Below are 16,605 nucleotides of genomic sequence, written 5' to 3' on the forward strand. Positions count from 1 at the left end.
TATAAACTCATTCGCTCTTTGCCGATCATTTTTACTTTCTTGAGTACCTTGAAATTCCTTTCTCCATAACAAATTAAAAATTCAGGAAGTTTTTTAAAATTAGAAAAACGACATTTTTGTTTCTTATGCTTATTTTAACCTTTCAAATTCTTTTTGAAAGGTCTTATGTCCCTATCATATTGATGTTACTAGCTTTCCTTCCATAATGGAATAAGAAGTAAGAATTGTGAGGGTTGGGGTTTGGAGTGGGAAGGTGAGAATCCTATTTAATTTATAGCACAACAGAAAGGCCATAAGAATCTCGACGATGAAACATAGAAGTTTGTTTGTGGGGGCAATTATTTATACTTTGGGGGACAACACTTTTTACTTCCTCCACTGCTTTGTTCCATTGTTGACCAAACAGGGAATCTTTTCCTAAGACTTAGAATAATTCTATCGTACCTTTTGCACATGGGCGTAGTCATAAGTTTTTTATCAAGTAGAACAAAAGTTTATTTTCTATTTCCTTTTATTTATACTCATTTACAACAACAATGTGTTTGCTGTGATCTCGTACTAGAAGTTACTGTTATGCTTTTTCAAGGTGGGTTACCTATGATCTATGATCGCATGCCCATTCCAAATCTATTTTATTTGTTTTGGTTGGATTTTTACCTTTTTTGTTATGTCAAAAATTATGTCTATGCGTGTCAAGGCTAAAATGTTTTAAAATGTACTATGGGGATATGACGGTAATTTCCTCCTACTTGAGTTATACGCTATCAAAACTATGATGGTTGCTTATTTAGAAATCAATTACTTTCTTAAAATCAATTACTTTCTTGAGTATACACATCGGTCAAACCAATGATATAATATGTTAATGTTATGACACATGTTATGATGTATTGCGCTGATGATATGATATATGTTATGACGTAACACGTTTGGCGATATAATACATGTTATGACATGTTTTATGATATGATACATGCATGACATAATGTGATATGTTGAAGGACATGTTATGTGCATGATATGACATAATATGATGTATGATATGAGTGATATGGTATTCACCCTGATACATATCTTAAAGGCTATGTTGAAAAATGATATGATATGAAGGAAAATGGAAGGGGTTGTTTTATATGATTTAATGAATGAAAATGTTGGGACCTCATGCATCATTGTATCTCCCCTTTTACGATAGTACGAACGCCTACGTCATGAGGCAGGAAAATTATCATTATGTTTATTATAATGTTGCGATGTGTGGGGCCGTGCGTAGAATAGTAAATACAAAACCAATTACCTGCTTAGAATTGTCGCCTAAAGGAATATAGATTTAGTTGATAGGTTTTATTCATGATTATATGTGTTTACATCTAACATCAATAGTGGGGTCACTTTTAAAGAGTATTCTTAAAATACTAACCCACATGCTACTTCTATTTCAAGTAAAGGCAAGTCACCCGTGTTCGGTTGACGAGCACATCGCAATTTGAGAACATGACATATGAATAGGATACTCTATTTAATTTCTTAGACTTTAGCTTAGAATAGAGTGCTCTTACTTTTAATATTTATTTTTTTTTAGTACTTCGCTGTGTTGTTGTAAAGATGTTTTTGAGCATATAAGTCCATGAGAATGTTTTATGATGAAGTTTAAACGTTTATTTTTGCATAAGAAAATATGTTATGATGGCAGTAGCGACTTTAGGTTACTAGAAAACTTAGACCGTTACATTTGGTATCAGAGCTCTAGGTTATAGATTTTGTAGACTAGCCTATGAGGTAGGCTTGACATGTTCCATGGTCCCACCGCTGATGCCCTGTCACCGTCAAGTATGCCTTAGGAAAATGCTTAGCAGTAATGAGGTCCAACCCGACGATCATTCAAACAAACACTTGTCAACCAAGAGGGTGAAAATGATATCGGTACTACAGTTGAGAAAAGAACTTAGCCATATTGAACATAAGCTTGTTGTCATTTTCATAGTTAAAGAAGGGAGCTTGAGTGAGCCAACCCCAAAAGAAACCTTACGGCCACTACAAGAACACCGTTATGCAAAGCCAAAAGGTTAGACAAATGTTTTATCCCTACTTGGAGAGATAAATTGCAAGATTGATTTTATGTCAGGGGTGAGATTGCCTCCCACAGAAATATGTCATGCGGTTCAACCTAAGCTAGTTGAATTCTACAAATAACTAAATGACTTGATGATAGTCGGGTTCATTAGACCCATAAAGACTCTTGTGATCACTTAAATGTTGGAGAGAGACACCACACCAACACCTTTGTTGAAGGAGGGAGACAGAGACAAACTAGTGAAGAAACTCATATTCAGAAGAAATACCATCCAGACGAATGAAGAGAAGGTTCAGTCGGAAGTGTCGGCCCCGATAATTTTAAGACAGAGAGAAAGTTCTGATCAAGTTGAGGTCATATCAACTCTGATTTCATAGCAGCAAGAACCAAGAACTTGTGTGAAAGTACTTTGGACCAGTCAAAGTTATCCACAAGGTCGAAAAGGTATCATATATGATTCACTTGCTCCTATGGATGTGAATTGACCCTATTGTTCACGTAAGTAACTTGAAACATTACTATCCCGTCCAAGAAGACATCAAACACAATGAGGTGGTACGACTTTATGTAATGAAAAATGTTTTCTAGCGAAGAAAGTAGGAGAGACTCTAACAGAGAAGATGCGAAGAGCCAACGAACTGAGACGAGGTTTTCAATAGTTCCTTGTAGATTGAAAGAGACTCCTCAATGCTGGGATCAGATTGAAGCGCGTTGAGAAACCTGCAGTCAGCCTCATTCTACATCGCTGAGTTCCTGAAGAGTCGATTGATAGAGACGTCAACAATTGAGTGGGGGAGGATATCACGGTCATACTTGTCTAGGACGTGTTAACCATGGTCGGATGCCCATTCCAAACCTCATTTTACTTGCTTTCAAGTTAGATAGAACTTTACTATTCTTGTTGTGTTAATACGGGGGTGTATGATCCGACACCAAAATAATGTCTACACCTATCATACTAAAATTCTTAAAATGTACTATAGGGGATGTGACTATTTAGCCGTTGATTACAAGAGTTGGGTTGGGTTAGTGTGCAAATGATCGAGTCAACCTCACCCAACTTGAAATATCTAAAATAATAAAAAATAATTAAAAAAAAGCAAGCCCAAGCCCGAAAAGAAGAAGACAGCTCGAGGCCAATCTAATACATACATAGGCCGAGGCCCAAGCCTAACCCAATTCGTTCTCTATAGTCTGCGTCTAAAGTATGTACTTGCATGATGTGTACACGATACGATGACAATGTGGAGTCCAATTTGTCCACGTCTAGCACCAACGCAACATGAGTAGTCTTCTTCATTAAAGTCTGAGTCACGCGCCATCTCTTCTCCACTCTCTAGACTGGAGTTTCTTCTTCTTCTTTTTGTCTCATCTGTCCGTGTTCTTCGTCACAAACTCGCAGTCACGTTCACGTCGTCTTCCATTGTTTTCACAACTTGATTCTCTATCTCATTCGGTTTAGCCTCGATTCATTTAGTTCTCCACTCTCCTTGTTAGGTTTTGTTATTCTAGATTTATCTAACATTTCTATTGTTAACGGATGTCTGTTTATTTGATTTAGATTTGATTTAGTCATACCACGTTATTAGGAGTAGAAGTTGTTAGACGTGATCAGTTTTTCCTTGTTTTCAGTGTATTCTGTAATGCTATATAATAGCCAATTTCATTCTTCAATAGATTGTGAGATTTCTCCCAATTCCTATGATATTTTCAGTTTTCTGTTTTAACATTTGGTATCAGAGCAAGGTTAAAACTAGAAGCAACAGTTTTCTACGTGTGTCACAATAAAAGTATGTCGATGGAGAGTTCATTTGTGCAGTCTACAATTTCAAAATTTGATGGGTACTATGATCATTCGGCGATGCTCATGGAAAACTTTTTGCGTTCAAAGGAGTACTGAGGTTTGGTGGGAATGGGATTCTTGCAACAATAAAAGACATCGTTTTCGCAGATGCCCAGAAGAAGCATATTGAAGATCAAAAGTTGAAAGATTTGAAAGCTAAGAATTATCTATTTCAAGCATTAGATCATTTGATCTTGGAGACAATCTTCAATAAGGATACAACAAAGAACATATGAGATTCTACGAAGCAGAAATATCAAGGTTCGACACAGGTAAAGCGTGCACACTTGCAAACTCTTCGGAAGGAGTTTGAAATGCTTTACATGAAGGCTGGAGAATCTGTGAATGAGTATTCTGCTCGGACCCTTAGCATAGCCAACAAGATGAAACTAAATGGTGAGAACAAAGGAGATGTTGAAGTAGTTGAAAGATTCTGAGATCTACGACTCCCAAGTTTGATTATATTGTGTGTTCCATTGAGGAGTCCAAGGATACAACCATCTTAATCATTGATGAGTTGCAAAGTAGTGTGCTTGTGCATGAACAATGCATGAGTTCTCATGTTGAAGAAGAATACGCTTTGAAGATCACTCAGGGTGAACAATCTGGAGGAAGGGGTCAAGGTTGTGGAAGTTTTAGAGGTAGAGGAAGGGAACAAGGTAGACAAATCTTCAACAGGGCCACAGGGGAGTGCTATAATTGCCACAAGCTAGGACATTTTCAATGGGAATATTAAAGCAAGGAGAAGGAGGCAAACTATGCAGAGACTCAAGAAGAGATGTTGCTGATGTCTTACGTGAATATGAATAAGGCCAATAGAAAAGATCTATGGTTCCTTATAAGACCAATAGAGAAGATATTGTTAGATAAAGCCTGATTTTTTCCTTATTTAGATTCACACGATTACATTCATTCTCCGTTTGACCATTTGACAAACACGTCGAATGGATTAACTAAGTTTTAGACCGCAATTTAGTATGAAGTGGCACAGATTCAGTTGGCCACTCTCCAGCCATTTTTAGGATAGGTTATATTTAAATAGGAAATCTGTTCCCAATATTTTCACAACCTGAATTAAAGGAGTAGTCAAAATTTCATCCTTCTCTCTCTTTCTTATTTTACGCATTTTATTTTTTCTTCCAACAACCTGTTGTCGACAATTTCCTCTCACCGAAAAGAAAGGATTTCCCGGCCGATTATTTGAAATCCAACAAGTGGTATTAGAGCTCGGTTGAAGCCATCGGTGTATATCATTGTGGAGGAGCCAACCTGTCAACAATCAAGTTGAATAGCTCAAGTGGTTAGAGCGTCGACCTAACAACACACAGGTCTCAAGTTTGAGTAGAAGAAAATGCAAAGCGCAAAAATAAACACATCGTGGGGTCCATCTCGAGCAGGCTCGCTCACTCCTCCACGTCCGCCAAGTGCCGGCATCTCCATCACCACCACGAAGAGGCTGTGGCCGACACCGTGATGACGGGTGTCGAGTTGTCGTTGAGCGCGTCAACCTACAGGCGCAAGGGTTATGGCACTAGAGGAAGGAGAAACGATTGAGTATCGGGAGGATCGGGCGATATTGACAAGGTCCAACCTGACACTGGTTGTTTATTGACCACTCTGTGAAGGTTTTTGCTTACTCACTTTACAGAGATACGATCAGTTTAGTAGGGCACCATCCACTGTGCGCCAATACCGAAGGCGTAGTGGCATTTCTTCGGTGACTGCATTATGTATGCTGGTGCAGGGCGAGTAGGCGAGTAGGGCTTCAGAGGGGCGTATTACTTGACTTTAGACATATAATAAGCTTCCACCTTATGTGCTGTCGTACCCTCTTTATAAGGCAGCTCGACACTAGTACAATCGCTATTTTCGGGTGAGTTATCGTCTTTATCTTCCATTGGATGCGAATGACACTGGGAAATATCCTCTTTGTCTTCGACTTTACCTTCCCATGGATGATAATGATCATAACAAGCGTGATATAGCACACAATCAGCCTTTTGAATGCTGGTGTATCTAGTTTTTGGTATAGAGAGTTCTTTCCGTATGGGGAATTTTCGGTATGGGGGATTATGCCAATTTCTGTGTAATCTACATTGCCTATTACCCCACTAAACCCTCCTTTGGTCTATCGAGTTTTTTGCCCACAAAGATATTTTATTATAATTTATGTTTGTTTTCTTTCTTTTTCTTTCTTTCTTTCAAACTATTCAGGGTAAGATGTTTTGTGGGTAATTGTCTTTGTGTATTATACAGGAAATGGCACTCCCACTCAACTTGCCATCGTCCGAAGGACCTCGCGGAGGGATGGAGAACCCGAATCCGTGCTCCTTCTTGGGAGCTGCCGGGGACTTTTAGCTGTAGAGTACTTTTTTGAGGATGCCCATGTGGCTCAATTCGAGGAGGACGAGCCGGCCCTTTTCATGGTGACTGCATCAGTCCTACCTGACGTCCATAATCCCGAGGAAGAGCTCCCCAAATCCACAGAGGTAATCGACAACGGCATAACTGCTCCGGTGAGCGTCGAACCTGAGGAAGAGCTCCAATTGTGCATAACAAAGGGCACCGGTTGGGGAGCCAATTCAACTGAAGGAGGAGCAAATGTTCGCTTAAATCAGTGAAAGAGGTGAGCAGCAAGAGCACCGGCAATGGGTCCTCGACACGGGGGCAACAAACCATATGACTGGGGCCAAGTCTGCGTTCTCCGAGCTTGACACTCGGGGATTCACGGGACGGTGAAACTCGGCGACGGCTCTATCGTCGAGATCGAAGGGCACGGCACTGTCCTGTTTGTCGGCAAGGGAGGTAGTCATCACAAGCTGACCGGCGTCTACTTCATCCCGAGACTCAAGGCTAATATTGTGAGCCTGGGTCAACTCGATAAGGCCGGCGCTTTACATCCTAAAGCTGGAGGATAGAGCAACCAGTCAACCTCTCGGCCAGGTACCGAACGATGGAAGACCTATTAGGAAGAGGTGAACCACCTGGACTGGCGGCGCGCCAACTTGAAGAAGAGGCGGCCGAACAAAACGTGGAGTCTGGAGGACATGTCGCCAGGGACACCGAGCCATAGGGCTCAAAACGGAGTTGAAACGAAATAAGGTAGATTTCGGTGCACGGCAAACTGCCTTTACATCCTAAAGCTGGAGGATAGAGCAACCAGTCAACCTCTCGGCCAGGTATCGAACGATGGAAGACCTATTAGGAAGAGGTGAACCACCTGGACTGGCGGCGCGCCAACTTGAAGAAGAGGCGGCCGAAAAAGACGTGGAGTCTGGAGGACATGTCGCCAGGGACACCGAGCCATAGGGCTCAAAACGGAGTTGAAACGAAATAAGGTAGATTTCGGTGCACGACAAACTGCCTTTACATCCTAAAGCTGGAGATAGAGCAACCAGTCAACCTCTCGGCCAGGTACCGAACGATGGAAGACCTATTAGGAAGAGGTGAACCACCTGGACTGGCGGCGCGCCAACTCGAAGAAGAGGCGGCCGAACAAGACGTGGAGTCTGGAGGACATGCCGCCAGGGACACCGAGCCATAGGGCTCAAAACGGAGTTGAAACGAAATAAGGTAGATATACCACAGGTTTTACCTTATTTAGATTCACACGATTACCTTCATTCTCCATTTGACCATTTGACAAACACGTCGAATGGATTAACTAAGTTTTAGACTGCAATTTAGTACACGTCGAATGGATTAACTAAGTTTTAGACTGCAATTTAGTACACGTCGAATGGATTAACTAAGTTTTAGACTATAATTTAGTAGGGAGTGGCACAGATTCAGTTGGCCACCCTCCAGCCATCTTTAGGATAGGTTATATTTAAATAGGAAATCTGTTCACAATATTTTCACACCCTGAATTAAAGGAGCAGTCAAAATTTTATCATTCTCTCTCTTCCTTATTTTAAGCATTTTATTTTTTCTTCCAACAACCTGTTGTCGACAATTTCCTCTCACCGAAAAGAAAGGATTTCTCGACCGATTATTTGAAATCCAACAGATATGTGGTTCCTTTACTTGGGATGTAGCAATCATAGTGTGGGAAGAAGGAATATTTTTCAAATTTTGATGGAAGTTTCAGAGATTCATTTAAGTTGGGCAACAACTCAAGCATGGTTGTAATAGGAAAGGGTAATGTACGGCTGCAAGTGAATGAAATTATACAGATAATCACAAGAGTGTTCTATGTGCCAGAGCTGAAGAACAATTTGTTGAGTATTCGAAAATTGCAAGCAAAGGGGCTTACCATTTTGTTTCAAAATGGAACGTGCAAGGTGTTTCATCCTGAGAGAGGCTTAATCCTAGAGACAAAGATGTCTTCGAATCGAATGTTCGTATTGCATGCTATAACTCAGCCTGTAGCATTCACTTGTTTCAATACAATCACAGAAGATATTGAGTAACTTTGGCATGGTAAATATGGACATTTGGGCTTTAAGGGATTAAAGAATCTTCAGCAAAAGAAGATGGTGGATGGTTTACCACAGCTCAAGTCTCCATTGAGACTGTGTAAAAATTATCTCGTGGATAAGCAACAAAGACACTCGTTTCGAAAAAGGAGTAGATGGCGAGCTTCACAAATTCTCCCATTGGTGCATGCTGATATTTGTGGACCTATCAAACTCATCTCAAACAGCAAGAAAAGGTATTTGATTACTTTCATAGATGACTTCAATAGAAAAACATGAGTTTATTTGTTAATAGAAAAATCAAAAGCCTTGGTTGTATTTAAAAATTTTAAGATTCATGTTGGGAAGGAAACCAACTCATTTATTAAAGCCTTACGAACTGATCAAGGAGGAGAGTTTACATCACAAGAATTCACCAATTAGACAACTGATAGTTGCATACACGCCCTGGCAGAATGGAGTTGCGGAATGAAAAAATAGAACTATTATGAATATGATTCGTATTATGATTCAGAAAAGAAAATTCCGAAAAGTTTCTGGCCTGAATCAGTCAACTGGACTGTGCATGTACTGAATCAAAGTCCAACATTGACTGTAAAAAATAAAACTCCAGAAGAAGCTTGGAGTGGAGTCAAACCTTCAGTGGAGCATTTTAGAGTTTTTGGATGTATCTCTCATGTTCATGTGCCTGACAGAAAAAGAACTAAGCTGGATGATAAGAGATTGTGTTGTGTTTTGCCAAGAGGTAGCGAAGAGTCAAAGGCTTACAGACTATGATCCAACTTCACAAAGGATCATAATAAGTAGGGATTTTGTATTCGAGGGAGATAAAAGTTGGGACTAGGATAAGACCTATGAAGAATCCATTATGTGTGGTCTTGAATGGGGTGATCAAGAGGAGGCAGCAGATGTGTTTGATGAAAATGAAGAAGGGAGCAAATCTGATATAGAAGTTGTAGAGGAAAATAGGAAAATATTGGAAAATAGGAAAATATTTCTTCCGGCTCTTTGGCTGAAGCAAGCTCTCCTAGCTCGAATAAGGAAAGAAATAGGAGATCACCAGTCTGGATGAGAGACTATGCAACAGGAGACTATGCACGTCATGACTCTGTCACAAGTTCCCCTTAATTTTGCAATCTGTCATCCTAAGATATTGCAAACCCCTCCACTCTCTCTACCTCGTCTTGCAAGTGGATCATGTCCAAACGAGGGTCATTCCTCTAGGCATTAATAATCTTCCTTCTTAAGTCTAGTTAGACTTCGAGTTGGGCTAGTCGCCCCATGACACCTCATGTCGCCATCCCTATGCTAACCTTTTGAATTTCACTTGCAACTCCACCTCAGGTGATAGTGTCGGGGAATGGACGATCTTCTTGCTTAGGGCATTTTCCATGACATTATCCTTCCCAGGGTGATATAGAATCTTGAAGTCATAGTCCTTAACCAGCATTAACCATCGTCTTTGTCTCATATATAATTCTTTTTACATGAATAAGTATTCCAGTCTCTTGTGGCCAGTCAACATTTGTATCTTCTCATCGTATAGGTATTGTCGTCAAATCTTTAGAGTGAACACAACTGTAACTAACTCTAGATCATGAGTTGGATAATGACGCTCGTATAACTTCAATTTCCTTCCAGTGTAGACCATCACCTTGTCATTTACATTAGAACACAACCTAGCTCTTTACTTGATGTGCCATTGTAGACTTGCAAAGTTTTTGAATCGTTAGGTAATATGAGCACATGTCATTACAATTTGATATTTAAGTTTCCTAAAACTCTACTCGTAAGCCTCATCCAGGCAAAGAATTTTATCTTCTTGGTCAACTGAATGAGGGTTGCCGTGATCTCGAAGAAATCTTGGATGAAACTTCAGTAATATCTCGCTAACCATAGAAAAATTCTAATTTTTGTAACTGAGGTAGGGTAGGGCGAGTTCATCCTTAACATCTCCGTTCTACTTCATATGTAAGAGGGACCTATCGAGTGTCTGAATGCTCACGTTTAATTTGATGAATTCATTACTGAATATGAGATGATAGAAGTTGAAACATTGCCAATTGAAAGCATTGAGAACCCTTACATGGAAGCCCCCTAAAGTTTTTAGCTACTCTTCAAAACATAGTGGGAGAGATGGAAGAGTCAGTGGAACATGGTCTTATGTACGTCGAGACATGAATTAACCACGTAACAACTAAGAGAACTTTGACCAACTTTAGAGTCATGCACAATTTCCTGATAGAGACTGAAATGAACCGCTTAAATATACTATAACATCAAGATATAAGAAAAATAAAAGTCATCACAAATGGTACCGAATTGAAGAAATATATATATATGCAAGAGGGAATGAGAATTGAAAAATGTTGTAATGTTGAAAAAAAAAATATTTTTCCATCTCATGAATTTACCCTTCATATTAGAAAGTTCTCCCAAATTTTTTGGCTCACTTCACAAAAAATGAAATAACTCTATGTTTAATTTCTTAGATAAATATCAAAACCCATTTAAAAAAATTACAAAAACCAAAAAGAAGAAAAAGAAGAATAAGAATGATTTTTTTATTTTTTTTTTGTATCATTGACACGTTAATATAAATATAATGAGCCACATGTAAAAATTCATATAAAAAACCCGACTTTTGAGGTTATTGTCTGGAGTTCTACTCAACCCTCTTTGAGCTTGTCTTTCATACTTGTGTCGCCTCGTTCTCTCGAACTTAGCGTATGACTCAACTTAGCTTCAATGCACATTCTTGGTGTATTGGATGATGCACCGTCCTCCTCAGTCGCATCATGACACGTGGTCGGATAGATGTCACTTGCCGGTCCTGTGTGGAGGTCACAACCTACCTTTTGTCAATGAGGTTGTCAATGAGGTGGGCCTCATGTGGTCGGATAGATGTCACTTGTCTGTCTTGTTGGGCCTCATGTGGTTGGATAGATGTCACTTGTCTGGGCCTCATGTGGTTGGATAGATGTCACTTGTCTGTCTTGTGTGGTCACAACATACTTTTTGTCAATGAGGTGGGCATCATGTGGTCGATAGATGTCACTTGTCTGTCTTGTGTGGAGGTCACAACCTACATGAGGTGGATAGATATCACTTGTCTCTCTTGTGTGGAGGTCGGTGTCACTTGACTGTGTCGTCTCTTTCAAAAATCTCTCTCTACCCTCGTTTTCTAAAACCTTCTTTTAAAACTTGTAGGCGATACAAGAACAAATTGGCTTAGCTCACTTGTCGTTGGAAAGTGAGTGTCGCACAATAGTCCGCTGCCTACTTTTGTTAATGAGGTAGATGTCACTTGTTTGTCATGTGGAGGTCACAACCTACTTTTTGTCAATGAGGTAGATGTCACTTGTCCGTCTTGTGTGGAAGTCACAACTTACTTTTTGTTAATGAAGTAGACGTCACTAGTCTGTCTTGTGTGGAGGTCACAACCTGACCTACTTTTTTTTCTTGTTTTTTTTTTTTAATGAAATTGGGTCGATTCATGACCTAGTTTTTCTGCACTATAAACTCAAACCAATCCGAACCAACTCGAATCCAAAAAGATAAAACAAACCAACCTAACCAAAAGAGTTATGAATAATGAAAATTTGAGAAAAGAAAATGACATCAAGTAAGCTTTTGAACAATTTGGGCAATTCTCCCTCCATACTCATTTTGATTCGATTCAAACTAGTTTCTTTAGCTTCATCGTCTGCTGAGGAGGTCTATAAATCATTAAGGCTATTGACTCACGAACTAGAACTTGACCTTTAAAGTTGAAGAGTAGTAAAAGTTATCGAGTGACCCTAGATTAGTAGAGTCATATTAGATTTAGGTTTAAAATGTGAAGGAGTCCATGTCCATATTTATAGGATTCAAAACAGACATATTATTGATTCATGGCATTCCAAGTACAAGTACAGATGTTTGTTGTATAAAATGAAGAAAGGTTGAAGAAGGAGTTAGGTGTCACGGTCATGCTTGTCCAGGGCATGTTGCCCATGGCCGCATGCCCATGACAAGCCAAACCCTTGTCATGTCTTTTCATTCTAGTGTTTTTCCTTTTGTAATTCTAAAGCGTATGACACCTCAAAAATATCATGTCTAGGCCTGCCAGAACTAAAATGGCCCAGAATGTACTATAGGGGGATATGACTAGTCGTCAACTTCTCCCTACCCAAGGTTATATATGCTAAGCCGTTGTTATCTTTCTCTTGCTTGCTTATATAACGTCTCTTTCTAAAATCTCTCTTTCTAAAATCTCTCTTTCTAAAATCTCTCTCTCTCCTCGTTTTCTAAAACCTTCTTTTAAAACCGAGGCTAGAGGCTTGACCGTACGTCGCTTGGCCGTAGGCGACGCAAGAACAAATAGGCTGAACTCACTTGTCGCTAGAAAGTGAGTGCCGCACAATCGCTAGTCCGCTGCCTTCGAAAGCGCGATTGTGTCAAGTGGTATCAGAGCTTTGTTAGCTCCGTAACGTCATACAGACCGAGACCATGTCGACGACAAAGTCGACACCCAAAGCACAAGCCGACCGGCTTACGCTAATAGAGGAGGAAATGCTGTTCCTCAAAGAAGTCCCTGACACCCTCCGTTTCCTGGAAACACGGGTGACCGAACTGAGTGAGAAAGTCGTCCAAGTCGACGCAATGGGCAACCGCCTGGATGGGTTGCCAATCGCAGAACTGTTGTTTCGAGTGACCTCGCTCGAAGAAAGAGTTGCTCCTACGAGCAGCCCAAAACCGTCTGATAGTCCGGATAGCTCTGTCGAACACAAAGAGGGACGTGGCGAAGAGTTCGATGTACTACAAAACACAATGATGAGTTTCTTCAATGGATTGGCTGATGAATTCAGAACAACAGTCGACGACCTCCAAGAAAGGATGGTCGCCATGAGCACTCGAATTGAAATCACCATGAAAGCCATGGAAGGTGTCGCGGCTGGACAAACTAGTACAGGATCCAACAAACTAAGGTTCCCAGACCCTAGAGCCTTCAAAGGGAATCGGGATGCCAAAGAGTTGGAGAACTTCATCTTTGACGTCGAACAGTACTTCAAAGCCACAACGGCTTGTACCGACGACAAGAAGGTGACTGTAGCCGCGATGTACCTCATAGACGACGCCAAACTGTGGTGGCGTACGAAGGTGCAAGACATCGAGGATGGATTGTGCACCATCGACTCATGGGAGGACCTCAAGAGAGAGTTGAGGGAACAATTCCTCCCCGAAAACGCAGGGCATATAGCAATGGAGAAAATAGTAGCCCTGAAACACACTGGAAACATACGGGACTACGTCAGACAGTTCTCAACCCTGATGCTGGATATCAGGGGCACAGCAGAGAAGGACAAGGTGTTCTTCTTCATAAATGGTCTACAGCCGTGGGCCAAAACAAAGATACATGAGAACAGGGTCCAAACCCTAGCTGCCGCAATGGCCTGCACCGAGAGACTCGTAGACTGTGGGAACGAAGCAGGATCCCAAAGAAGAGCGACACCAGCCCCAAACAATGGGGGCAAACCATACAGACCACCAGGCCAGTGAAATGGAAGCCCCAACAGACCGAATGGATGGACGGATAGACCTCCTCAGAACAATCAAGCGGGGACATCTCGAGGGCCTTACCATCAAAGGAACCACCCGACGACGCCTTTGCAATGCATGCTGTGCGGGGACATCTCGAGGGCCTTACCATCAAAGGAACCACCCGACGACGCCTTTGCAATGCATGCTGTGTAAAGGCCTCTCGAGGGCCTTACCATCAAAGGAACCACCCGACGACGCCTTTGCAATGCATGCTGTGTAAAGGCCCCCAGAGGGCCTTACCATCAAAGGAACCACCCGACGACGCCTTTGCAATGCATGCTGTGTAAAGGCCCCCATAAGGTATCCTACTGTCCTCACCGGGCCTCTCTCACTACACTTCAAGTGTCCATTCAAGAGAGCAATGAAGCAAGGGTCGAGACTTTGCTAGACAAGAAGGAAGATCACGACAACCCCCGAATGGGCGCACTCAAATTCTTGTCAGCCCTCCAACGAAAAGTCGAACCGAAGGAGGTAATAGAGAAAGGGCTCATGTTCGTGGATGCCACAATAAACTCTCAACCGAGCAAGAGCACTTTGATAGACTCTGGAGCAACCCACAACTTCATTGCCGATCAAGAAGCCAGAAGATTGGGACTCACCATAGGAAAAGACCCGGGGAAAATGAAAGCTGTCAACTCCGAGGCCTTGCCTATTGTGGGAGTTTCTAAGAGAGTCCCCTTCAAAATAGGGGATTGGACTGGAGAGCTAGACCTTGTCGTGGTTCGCATGGACGACTTCGACGTGGTACTTGGGATGGAGTTCCTCCTAGAACACAAGGTCATCCCAATGCCATTGGCAAAATGCTTGGTGATCACCGACCGTAATCCCACAGTAATACTTGCAAGCATCAAGCAACCAGGTAGTCTTCGAATGATCTCGGCCATACAACTGAAAAGGGGACTTGCACGAGAGGAACCTACATTCATGGCCATACCACTGATAGAAGAAGCAACCACCGAAGAGACTGTCCCAGAGGAAATCAAGGAAGTACTAGACAGCTATACCGACATAATGCCGGAGAGTCTACCACAAACACTACCCCCTCGTCGAGGCATTGACCACGAAATCGAACTCCTTCCCGGGGTTAAGCCGCCAGCAAAGAACGCATACCGGATGGCTCCACCCGAGCTAGCCGAATTGAGGAAACAACTGGATGAGTTGTTGAAGGCGGGATTCATTCGCCCGGCAAAGGCCCCTTATGGAGCCCCTGTACTGTTCCAGAAGAAGAAGGATGGGACGTTGCGTCTGTGCATAGACTATAGAGCCTTAAACAAGGTGACAGTACGCAACAAATATCCTCTGCCGATAATATCTGACTTGTTCGACCAACTTCACGGGGCCAAGTACTTCACGAAGTTGGACTTACGATCAGGATATTATCAAGTACGCATTGCCGAAGGGGACGAACCCAAGACGACGTGCGTAACTAGATATGGGGCCTTTGAATTCCTAGTAATGCCCTTTGGCTTGACAAACGCCCTAGCTACGTTCTGCACGTTGATGAACCAGGTTTTCTACGAATACCTGGATCAATTCGTCATAGTGTACCTCGACGACATTGTTGTTTACAGCACAACCCTCGAGGAACACAAAGTGCATTTGAAGTTAGTGTTTGACAAGCTCCAGCAGAACCAACTGTATGTGAAGAAAGAGAAATGTGCATTCACACAAACATGCATCAACTTCCTTGGACATGTCGTCAGATGTGGACAAATTAGTATGGATAGCGACAAGATAAAAGCTATTCAAGAATGGAAGGTTCCTACTTCCGTATCTGAGTTGTGGTCCTTCTTAGGACTAGCCAATTACTATAGGCGGTTCGTCGAAGGGTTTTCACGACGAGCCGCCCCATTGACAGAGCTGTTGAAGAAAGACCACCCTTGGTTGTGGTCGAATGATTGTCAAATGGCCTTTGAAAATCTGAAAACAACCATGACGAGGGGTCCTGTCCTCGGGTTGGTAGACGTCACAAAGCCATTTGAAGTAGAAACCGATGCTTCCGACTTTGCTCTCGGGGGAGTTCTTATTCAAGAAGGCCACCCCATCGCTTACGAAAGTCGAAAGCTCAACGATGCCGAACGAAGATACACTGTCTCCGAGAAAGAAATGTTGGCCGTAGTCCATTGCCTTCGAGTCTGGAGACAGTATCTCTTAGGATCACAGTTCGTAGTGAAGACGGATAACAGCGCCACTTGCCACTTCTTTGATCAACCAAAATTAACAGCAAAACAAGCCCGGTGGCAGGAGTCGTTGGCCGAATTCGACTTCAAGTTCGAACACAAAGCAGGAAAGAGTAATCAAGCAGCCGACGCGCTGAGTCGGAAGGGCGAACATGCGGCCCTGTGCATGTTAGCCCATATTCATTCAAGTAAGATCGATGGATCGATGCGCGACATCATCAAGGAACATTTACACAAAGACCCATCGGCCAAAGCTGTTGTCGAACTAGCTAAGGCTGGAAAGACACGGCAGTTTTGGGTTGAAGGGGACCTTCTGATAACCAAAGGAAACAGATTGTACGTCCCAAGAACAGGGGAGCTGAGGAAGAAGCTCATTCAGGAATGTCATGATACCTTGTGGGCCGGACATCCTGGGTGGCAAAGAACATACGCCCTAATAAAGAAGGGGTACTTCTGGCCAAACATGCGAGACGACATCATGCAATACACCAAGACGTGCCTCATCTG

The 16,605-nt window shown here is 42.1% G+C and overlaps 1 protein-coding gene across 1 annotated transcript in view; it reads left to right on the forward strand.

Annotated features, from left to right (window-relative positions):
* The first annotated feature begins 14,842 nt into the window (after window positions 1-14,842).
* The window catches only part of LOC111438883 (aspartic proteinase PCS1-like), a 6,574-nt gene continuing 4,811 nt past the window's right edge, over window positions 14,843-16,605 (forward strand). Inside the window, exons 1-2 of the mRNA XM_023076709.1 lie at window positions 14,843-15,127; window positions 15,428-15,555. Of these exons, the coding sequence (XP_022932477.1) occupies window positions 14,843-15,127; window positions 15,428-15,555 (413 nt within the window). The remainder of the gene's footprint in view (window positions 15,128-15,427; window positions 15,556-16,605) is intronic.

The sequence above is a fragment of the Cucurbita moschata genome, unplaced genomic scaffold, assembly GCF_002738365.1.
Source record: "Cucurbita moschata cultivar Rifu unplaced genomic scaffold, Cmos_1.0 Cmo_Scf00083, whole genome shotgun sequence".
In the NCBI taxonomy this organism is placed as follows: Eukaryota; Viridiplantae; Streptophyta; class Magnoliopsida; order Cucurbitales; family Cucurbitaceae; genus Cucurbita; species Cucurbita moschata.